General features: G+C 43.8%; 1 protein-coding gene across 1 annotated transcript; it reads left to right on the top strand.

The window, feature by feature from the left end:
• The first annotated feature begins 3,259 nt into the window (after positions 1-3,259).
• On the top strand, positions 3,260-3,805 carry LOC109945746 (uncharacterized). Its single transcript, XM_020552090.1, has one exon. It carries the CDS (start codon positions 3,263-3,265, stop codon positions 3,803-3,805), a length of 543 nt encoding a protein of 180 aa, XP_020407679.1. The 5' UTR covers positions 3,260-3,262.
• Positions 3,806-11,060: the final 7,255 nt, after the last annotated feature.

Raw genomic sequence — 11,060 nt, 5'->3', positions numbered from 1 at the left:
TATTAAGTCAAAATATCTTCCAATCCATATCAATCCCCTCCAATCCATATGGATTGAAAATAACCGAACAAGCCCTAAACTAGTCACAAATAAATCCCTGAAACAAAACTTATCCAAATAATTTAAACTAGATTGTGCAAATTAGATTTTGACTAAGTGTTGCTATCTCTACCGCAAAAAGGAGTTTTGCAACCTAAGTTCCAATCCTAAATATTCTTACTAGAAAAGAGACATTGAAATTTAAGTACTTAATGTAAAAACAGAAGGTAAAGAGTAAAGATAGAGATGCAAACTCTCGTGGACGACGTCAGTATTTTTAGAGGTACCTGGAACCACGCAAGGTCTTGACCAATCCTCGTTGGTACCCCTACGCAAAGGATAGCCCATGTGAGGCCCAAACACCATGGATGAGTAACTCTGTAGAGTGCCGCAGGCCTTCTCCACACGCAAGTGGTGCTCCACTTCCAGCTCCCCTCGGACACTCCCCGCCGTCTTCACTATCGAGCTTCCGACCGAAACGTTGCGGGCCTCGTTCCCTCCAGTACACGGTGGCGGTTGTATTACAAATGTGGTTGATACAGTCTCGCAAGACTCTCGCCCCACTCGATACAATTACAACGGCTCGCGCAAGAGATGAGGGGTTATATGGGGTTTCCTAAACTCACTCAACTAACTAGGGATCACCTAGAAGCGCAATAGCGGTCTAACTAACCTAAGCACTTAGCAAAGCACCTACGCTAATCACCGAGTGATTCTATTAAGCACTTGAGTGTTTGAGCACTTGAAGATGTGTATAACCTTCCTTGGTATGTTGCTTGGGCTCCCACACCTTCAAATGCCCGGTCAGGTGAAGTATATATAGGCCCCAACTCGAAACTAGCCACTGGAGAGAAGACATCAGCTCTCCATGTCATATCGGATAGTCCGGTGCACATAGTCGTTGGATTTGACCATTTCAATTTGACTGTTGGCACGTTGTCTTCTCACACTGGATAGTTCGGTGGTTCTCCACAGTGTCACCTAGAACTAGCTATTAGGCTCCAGTTCCCTGGTGCACCGGACAATCTATCGGGTGGCACCAGATTTTCTAGTGAGCCACCAGACTGTCCGTTTCACACAGGTAGACGATACGCGAGTGGCTACACTTCTTGTCTTGAACTTTGCTTGGTACTTGTTGATCTTCACTTATAGTCTTTTTAATGTATTCTTTTGAGGTGTTGCTTCCTCAGTGCCTCAGTCCAAGTTACTTTTGCATCATGTGAACTACAAATATAAACACTAGCAAACACGTTAGTCCATAGGTTATGTTGATCAGCAAACACTAAAATCACTTAGCCAAATGGTTTGGGGTCTATTTCCTTACAATCTCCCACTTTGTGGTGATTGATGACAACACAACCAAAGCAAGCAAATATAACAATTAGTTTGATGAAAATATGCAATCTACTTGAAAGGATGCATGAATGTCCCACAATGTGGGATTATGGACTTAAGCCTCCCCCTAACTCCATAATCCACTTACTTCCTATTTTGGACTAAAACCAATTGAAGAACCAAAACCACTTGTAAAACCAAAAAATTATATTTGGTGCGTTTGGTATTTGGTATACTTAGAATTGCTTTGGTCTATAAAATTTCTCCCTCTTTGGAATCAAACACCGAAAAGGAAGACATTAAAACCATATAGGAAGCAATTAAAAGACTTGCCCTCTAACAAGATTGCTCCCTAAGGCCTAGTTTGGAAGCCCACTTTTCTCGAGGGATTCAACCTTTTTCCTGGTGAGAAAACCCCACGGGAGAATGGGCCACGAGTAATTTTGCCGGCCTGTTTGGAGCCTGGTTCCCCGGGTCAGCGTCTCCCTCGAATCGGCAAAACACCAGGGGAACGCTCCCCCGAGCCGCGACCCCGGGCAAGCTTCCCCACGGGCGGGGCGACGAATCGAGGGCTCCGACCGCGACAAATCGAGGGCGTCCCACCGCCACCGCGACGAACCGAGTGGAGCCCGTTCTCTCCACGCCACCATCCAGCTCGGATCCACCATCTGCGCACCACGCCATCATCCAGCTCGGATCTATCATCTAGCTCTGCTCCGACGTCCAGCTCTGCTCGCGAGCAGGACATCCACCGCTCGTTGTCCACCATCCCTAGCTTGTCGTCCTCCGCGCGTCATCTCCGTCTCTAGCTTGAGGTATTCAACAATGTTCTCTCTCTTCTCGTACCATACATACTAGGGTTTTGAATAATTCCGATCGACGATCTGTTGGCGGCGTCCGGTCCGCCGTTTGCTGCTGGTGTGGTGGTTCGTCCGTTCGGACAACCGGCCAATTCATCATCATTATTAGATTAGCTTGCTTGTGTAGTGGTATGTTTGCTGCTGGTGTGGTGGTTCGTTCTGCGGTAATTGAGCAGGTGATCCGGGTATGGGCTGGGCCGACGACGAACAACTGCAGCTAGCAGTATCACAAGCTGGCAACTGCTTATCATTATTAGATTAGCTTGCTCAACTAAACTCATTACAAGACTGATTCTTTTCCAAGATCCGATCCTCGGACTCTCCAAGATCCAAACTATTTTAGTTTTCAGACTGTTTTAGTTTTCAGACTGTATACAGGCGAAGTGCAATGTGAACGTATCAGATTATAACCATGCCAATCTAGGTTGCATTGCAGGCTCAACTATTTTAGTTTTCAGACCGTTGCTAAAAGGTGATTTTACTAATTGGATTTCTATATTTTGATGAATTAAAGTTATGAATTTAACATAGTTGCAGAAAACCCAAAAAATAATCATTCATGCTGAACATTTGAGTAGAAAATTACATTTGTTCTTCTGTAAAAATTTAAAAAGATCTCTTTGTTTTACTTATGGGGCCAGTAATCAGGATTCACGAACGCTGCTCTTCCATTATTATCCTGATATGCATGGTTCATTCAAACATAAGGCATTGGACAATTCCAGGGATTTGTCCAAAATGAATGGATCCAAACGGGGTTCTTAAAAAATCCTTTCACTGAAAATACTAAACTAACATGATGCTGCTCTGTTGTAGGAGTTGATGTAAATCTATCTGCCTGGATATTTTAGCAGACCTAGGCTCTCCTTTCAGCTAGAAAGTTCGTTAAATTCTAAAGAAGTGACATAAATTCAACCAATACAAGGGTCGTTAATAAGCTTCAGCCAGGAAGGCGTTTGTTATTATCTTTGCAATTGTTATTATCTTTATGATATTTTCCATTGCTTATCATGCATTTTGCTATGATTATGTGTTGCTTATGTAGTTTCTCAATTTCTCTAGATATGGGTTCTTGGGAAGAGCTAGCTAGGCAGTTTTTGTTGGAGGAAGAAGAAGACGATGAGGAGTTTTTCTTTATTCTTCTCCCTACTATACTTCCATTCCTCTCTGAAGAGAAAAGGTCTATCCATACCTCCTCTCTCTCTGGTGCCCAGAAGGTTAAGGAGATTCTTGAAGGGCATGAGAGTTGGTGCAAGTCCGAGAACGGAATGGAGCCAGAAATATTTAGAGCCACATCAGAATTCCTTAGAAGAGAGGGTTTGTTACGTGATACACGAGGTGTTAACGTCGAAGAGAAGCTTGGGATGTTTATGTATATGATCTCCCACAATGCCAGTAACCAAATGCTTCAAAAGGCTTTCCAACATAGTGGAGAGACTATCCATCGAAAAATATCAGAAGTTTTCGATATAGTTCCCACTCTAACTCAGCGATCCGTGAAGCTTCCCAATTCTATCCAGACGCATCCAAAATTTATAACAGATTCTAGGTTCATGCCCCTTTTCAGGTGACCTATCAATAGTAAACATGATTTCCTTAGTTTTTCCCTTTAACATGCCCTAAACTTCCTCTCCTTTTATACAGAATTGCATTGGAGCAATTGACGGAACTCATGTGCCTATCACCATTGTAGAAGATAAGGATCCTCCTTACCGAAATAGGAAAGGGTCACTTTCACAAAACATGATGTTGGCATGTGACTTCGATCTGAATTTTATATTTATTTCATGTGGGTGGGAAGGCTCGGCCTCAGATGCAGGGGTCCTTCGATCCGTTATCAGTAAAGGGTTCAGTGGGCTGGAAGGAAGATTTTATCTTGTAGATGGTGGATATGCAAATACATCATCCTTTATTGCCCCATACCGAGGAGTTAGGTATCACCTCAGCGAGTTTAGAAAGCGTCGTTTATCACAAGCTAGTTATGTGAACTACGAAGAGCTATTCAACCATCGTCATGCCATTCTTCGCAACCACATCGAAAGAGCCATTGGTGTTTTGAAGAAAGGTTTCCAATTCTCAAAGTAGGCACATTTCATCCTGTCCAAAATCAAATCAAGATAGCAGCAAGAGCTGTTGATTTTTACAACATAATTAGGGGGCAAAATGGTGATGAAGGTTGGCTTGACCACCAACCAGATCATATATCTCCAAGCCGTATGTTGAAGTCCCAGAGGGAGACAACAATTACCCCAATGATATGGACTCAAGTGATGGAAGCAACCTGAGAGATAAGATTGCTCTCCAAATGTGGGCTGCCTACAATAGTTAGTTTAGGATCTCTTATATTTATATATAGTAATAAAGACTTATGTTTTATTATGTAGTAGTAAAGTCTTATGTTTTATTATGTAGTAGTAAAGCCTTTTGTTTACTATGTTTTGTTGGGAAATATAGCCATGGCAAAGAATGTTTCTAGGGCAGCTTGGAAAACTGTGTATGAGAAAGGTCTAGTGAATAGGCTACACCTGAAATTTTTTACTAAAACTTCGAGATAGTGTTAAATTCAAGTTGCACTGGTGCAAACTGGTTCAGATGATTTTATTTACAGCTCAACAAGTTTGAACCTGCTCAACTTAGATTAGATAAACAGTTAAACAGGTGTGACAAAATAATGAGAGATTCTTTCTTAAGACTTGCCCTAGAGAAAATCCACTCGAATGGGTGACAAATTGAAGTGAATCGGTTTCACACGATTTGCACACAATATAATCAAATATGAACTAACCAAAAATTTAAAGCACTTTTCAAGAGCACACCAAGAACACACGATTTAACCCGAGGTTCGGCAACCACCACAAAGGTGTCCTACTCCTCATTGAGGAGCCCACAAAGGGCTGGGTCTTTTCCAACCCTAATCCTCCACAAGCCGACCACCAAGGTCAAGGCAATCTCTTCTTAACTTAGCTCAACGAGCGGGTGATACAAACTTCTCGGGGTCGTCCACAAATTTGGAGACTCCCAAGCAACCTCTATCCGTCAAGGAACATAAGGTTCCAAGAGTAACAAATCCGCCCAAGATTCAAGTTTGCGATGAGCTCGAGAGATGAAGAGAAAGGGAGAATCGATATGAAATCAATGAGTTAGACCAACTTCGCCTCACACCAAGGGTCCTTTAATCAATTGAAGGAGATGCAATTTTGGGTGTGGGAGATGGATTGAATGCTCTTGTTTGAAAGTAGGTCAGCCAAGAAATCGTGGAGAGGGCAAAAGTGAATGAAGAGAGAGTGTGTGAGGGGTATATAAAGGAGCCCCCAAAAGCTGGTGGCCATTGGGGAATCCTGACTGAAAACCGGTTGAACTGGTTTCCACCAGGGTGGTTCTCGGTTCACTAGCTGGCTCAGCCGGAGAGTGGACCGGTTCCAAAATTGGTTGAACCGGCCCAAAAACCGGTTGAGCCGATTTTTCAACAGTCTGCACACGACTTTTCAGATAGGACTGACTGGCAGACTGGCGGATCAGAAAGTGGCAGAAGGAACAATGCAAAAAACCGGTTGAGCCCGTTTTTAGTCCGGTTGAGCCGGTTTTTGAAACTAGCTGAACAGATTTTTAGAAAACTAAAGAGAAACATGGGGAAGTCTTAGTGGGAAGTGAAAGTGGTTTTTCCAAGAGCATTCATGATCTGATAAAATATTTTCTTAGAGGATTTGAAAGAGGTTTGGACTGAGCTCATCGCAGTTACTTACTCAACTATTGCGGATCCCTCTTAATTGAACAGTGATTCCTATGAGTCAAGAATTGTAAAAAGTAAATTGTCGTTGTTCACAAGCACTTGAAGCACGCTATACAATGTAGAATTTTAATCCACTGTGCTTTTCCATTTGTGTACATATAGAATCTGTGCTCCTCCTGTCTTTAGAATAACTGTACACATACTAGGAGCAAACTTGTTAGAAACTCTGTTTGTTTTGTCATTTAATCACCAAAACCCTTAGTAAGGGTTGATTGCACTTATAATCGCCCCCTTTTTGGTGATTGATGCCAAAACAAACTGGAGTAGAGATGAAAACAAAATCACTAGCGAGATTGTGAATACTTGTGTATGTGTGGTTCCCCCTAAATATGTGCATGAGTTTTGTGATCTTCATATGGACTTGATATGTCAATTATGCAACATATTTGGAGAGAGTAAATAGTCAACACATTACACAATTATTCGAGGGATGCAACAATATTATATAAGATATGATGATGTAAAATGACATACTCTCACAATTTCATCATGTCATAGCATAAAATATATGATGAATAAGGAGGATCATAAAAACAAACTAGCTATTACAATAATGATCACCATCACATAATATTGTTCATGGCCCTAAGCCATCATCACAAGCATAGACAAATGCTAAATTTATTACAGACCATAATGTTCATTACATAAATAAAAGTAGTTCAGTTTAGCCCCTTGGGCTACCAACCATCAACCCTTCTCCTCCTTTTTGGTAACGAGCACCAAAAAAACAGGAGAAGACAAAAAACACATATCACCAGGAAGGGGAGGGATCAAAGAATCGAGACTCCAAATTGACTGCAAAGTTTTCCTTCCCAGGGTTAGCAGGGGGAGGAGTGCTTCCTGAAGGATCCTGGGGGGGAGGATAAGATGAAGAGGGACCTGGATCACCCTGGTGGGGAGGCGGGACAAACTGATCCCTGTCATCAAAGAATTCTTCTTCTGCATCTTCATCTTCAGCCGACATGAATGGAACTCCATAAGTTTGTTGATGCCATTCATTTATTTCTGGAGGAGGTGCATGGAGAGGCACGTCAGGAGAGCGGGGAGCAAAAAGGATTCCCTTGGAGATAGACTGACGACAGAGATTGTCATCCGTCTCCCGCTGCCGCCTGGCCAGCTCGTGAACATCAATAGAGATATTCCTACACATGGATAAAAGTTTGCTATCCCATGAGCCAACCTTGCTCCCATGCCGCGACCACGACCTCGACCACGACCACATGGTGTGGGAGAGCAATGACCAGGAGAAGGACGAGAGGGACCAGCTGTAGTTTGCTCACGAGAGCTTGCAGGAGCCTTCCTCAACCGCCCTGCTAGATTATTGGGGTCAATCCAGAAAGGGGTATAGGAAGGATGTCTGGTGCCCTTTTTATATCTGAATTGGGTGACCACCTCAATCATTTTCATGATGAAGGGGGCATGCAGACATCCCTTGAGAGGAAAGCAAGAGGCATGAATAATTTCTTGCCAAATCATATCAAACACATTCAAGCTCTCACTGCTATTGGGCTTCATGAAGGAGAGAAGAACTTTGCTTTCACCCAGGATGTTCATTTGATTTCCCCCCTTGGGAATGAGAGTCATCCTGAAAAGAGAGTTGAGGTACCTGTAGTACTTATGAAAATTTGTGGATTTCCAGTACTCATCATTCTCAGAAATGTGAAGATCTTTGGCCTCAGCCCTGGTGGGAGGGCAAAAATCATGGATTTTGATCTTATCTCCAGTAATATCATCATCAGTGAATCCCAATATGTGAGCAAATCTCCTGTAGCTAACCTTGTACCAGCTTCCTTCAATAAAAAAGTCCATATAAGGAAAGTTGTAGGGACTTTCCTCATCTGCAGACTTGATCCACAGCGTAGATTAGAATTGAGCAATAATCTCATCATTCCAATCAAATTGGAAAGTCATGATATTCTTCATTTTCTTTTGTTCACAGGCCCTCAGTGCCAATGTCATCTCTGGATCCCCAATACCTTCACACCCACTCCAGTTGATAAAGCGTTGATGGAGAATGGGCTGGTGCTTCTTGGGAAGGATAACCGAATTGTAGAAATCTACATGAAGTAGAATACAAAAGCGATTACCTTCAATCCTGATGTGTCGTACACAGAGGGTAGGATTCTGAAAACGCATGTCTTGAAGAAGAGCGGACCCTCCGCTGGCACTGAAATCAATAATTTCTTCGTTTGGAGAACACCGAGCCCGTGCTTTGTGAAGAACCAATCCTTGGATGATGGGGGCATGAGCAGGAGGGAGGTCAACAACATTGTAACACCCACTTTGTAATTGGTTAGGAATAATACCAATAGAGGAACAATTTCTCTTTATGTGAGGTTGATCTTTGTGCATCGTCATATGTGAACACCATGTCCAAAAACAATTAATAAAGAGAGATGCTACTAAATCATTGCATCATGCTGAATATTTTATTTGTGTGTGCATTCTTGTGACAATATTAAATTAATGCAAAAAGAAATAGGTGAATATCCAAATGGGGATTTAAATCCTAAATAATCCTAGAATTAAGAAAAGAGAGAAGGAGGAGGTTATACAAAATAGAGGAAAATAAATGTATGAAAGAATATATTTTGTCCTCACTAATATTTTAATTTAAGTACTTAACTCAGTTAAGAAGCTCACAAACCAGTTTGAATTCAAATTAGGATTTAAATTTGAATTTGTGAAAGAATGGAGAAAGGAGAAAATAAAAGAAAAATAAAAGAAAAAGGAAAAGGAACACTATACCTGATGGGCCAACGAACCTGGAATTCGGCCCAACCCGAATTCACGCCCGCGCGGCCCAGGCGGCTCATCCACCGCGCGCTCCCACTCTCTGACGCGCGGGGCCCACGTGCCAGTTCCTTCCCCGCGCTTGCGCGCACACGGGTACTCGCTGCCGCGTGGGACCGGTACGTCAGCCACTCGTCTTGTGTCACTGATGCGCGGGCCAGCTTCGTCAGACCCGTCTCCAACCAGGCCGTAACAGAATCCCTGAGCTCGCGCGCGGAGTTCGCCGTTAAGACCGGGCGCGGCGACCTCCTCCTACTCCCGATTCAAGACCGCTGAATATAAATTCGACCTCGCCTCGCATCTCCTGTTCACCCGGTCGCAAACTCTCCGCCGCCGTCAAGACACACCTAGCCGCGCTGCTCATCCTCTCTCCTCCGTGCCGCCGTGGTTTCGCGATTGCGACACTGGCACGGTCGGAGTTGTCGTCCTGAGTGCTTCTACGCAACCTCCGGTGTGTTCCCTCGGCCTCTGTCGGCGCGATTGAAGCTCTGCGCGCCGGTGATTGCTCGCTGTCGTCCGCTCGCCGCCGTGAAACCATCCACGCGGTGGCCGGAGCACTCGGCTACTCCATTACCGGTATGGATCCCTTAACCGAACTCGCAACCTTGTCAATTTCATCCTGCGCTTATCGGCACTAGTAGCGGTACACCGTGGGGCGCGATTGGGGTCCCGGTTATGGCGTCTCCGCCGTGGCCCTGTGCTGCGCCGCGGACCGAGCTCTGCGCTCGTCGACGACACAAATTGGTGGGGCAATTAGGTTCATAATGTCACCAATTGGGCGTGGAGCGAATGAATTAGGAAATGGAGGATGGGAGGGCCGAAATCGCGATCTCTGGTGAGCTCGCCGCCGTACGGTGACCGGCGCCGCCGTCTCGGTTGGTCGAAGGGAAGAGATAAGGTGCGCACCGTTGGTTCGCTTACGGACGGTGTAGATTAGATCATCGCGTAACCCTTCGCTGGATCGGGTCCTGGCCCTTAGATCGTTAACGGACGACCGCGAAGTGATCATAACGTTTTAAATCCAAACCGTCGATGTCCGATCTCGCGGCTGAGATTGCATACCGGTTCGGGTTGGTCCGTTTTAATCTGGGCCGTTAGAATCGGATCGGGCGGCCGTGAACGCACGATACCCCTTCACCGTTGTAAATTCACATAAGAGCCCCTCTGGTTTTTAGGATTGAACCCGCCGTCCAGGGGCCCTGTTCCCTGTGTCTGCGGATTCTTGCGCCGAGCCCCCTGTACTTTCCGGTAAATGAGGCGCAGTCCAGAACATAATGAAATCAGAGAAAAGGATTATTAAATAGATTTTTAATAGGAAAATAATTGCTAGAACTTTATAAATTCATAGAAAATTCATACTAACTCCAAATTGAGCCATTCCACTTTCTAAATTTTTGTAATTTTATTCTTTATCACCTAGAGCCTCTGTTATGTCATGAAAACAGTAAGGAATTTATTTACCACTTAATCCTATTTAAAGCACATAAAACCTTTGAAAATGCCTAACTTAAAATCTATAACTCGGAAAATTATGATTCCAGTTCCTAGGTTTTTATTTTAATATGTAGATTATTACTGTGTATTTTGCTTACATGCTTGGTGTAATGTTAATTTTCCCTATATCCTGTGCTTGTTTGTATTGTGGCGAGTAGAAGAGCCCGTTGCTGAGGATCCTGGTGAGCAGCAGGTTGAAGTAGCTGAGCAGGAGCTCATTGAAGGCAAGTTGTGCCCTTGATCACTTCTTTTACCTATTCATGTTCTTATTAATCATAATGATCTGCATAGGTTAATTTTGATGGGACCCAATAGGATACCCTAGATTTTGACTATCTTTATACCTTGCTTCACCACTGGTTTTACTACTAAAGTTTTGGGTAGTACATGCTATTGCTTTATGTGGATTTGGGTATAGAGATATTCATCACTCATTGTTATACTATTTATTGTTATCTGTTTTATTCTTCCTTGTTCATGTTAAGATCATTATGTTAATGGGAACATGGAGAACCACCCGGGAAAACAGTGCTACCACAAGGGTTTAATGGGACGCCCTTGGCTGACTAATTAGGAAAGCTAGTGGAAGACTACCTTACCTGAAAGGGGCAAGGGCAGTAGGGGAGAGGTCAGTGCGGGGAGGTCCCTGGTTGATTTTGCTGCGATGGCGGTCAGCCAGGAACCCTGTACTGGATCTTCCTATAAACTGTAGCGGGTTTTCGGAAGCTAGTGGAACTTTGTAAAGG

The sequence above is a fragment of the Zea mays genome, chromosome 4 (assembly GCF_902167145.1).
Source record: "Zea mays cultivar B73 chromosome 4, Zm-B73-REFERENCE-NAM-5.0, whole genome shotgun sequence".
NCBI classification, from domain to species: domain Eukaryota; kingdom Viridiplantae; phylum Streptophyta; class Magnoliopsida; order Poales; family Poaceae; genus Zea; species Zea mays.
Note: the sequence above shows the minus strand (reverse complement) of the source record. Positions and strands in the feature narration are given on the sequence as shown.

What these genes read in the sequence shown, in the direction of transcription:
- LOC109945746 (XM_020552090.1), top strand. Translation starts at nt 3,263, where the DNA reads ATGTGTTGCTTATGTAGTTTCTCAATTTCTCTAGATATGGGTTCTTGG.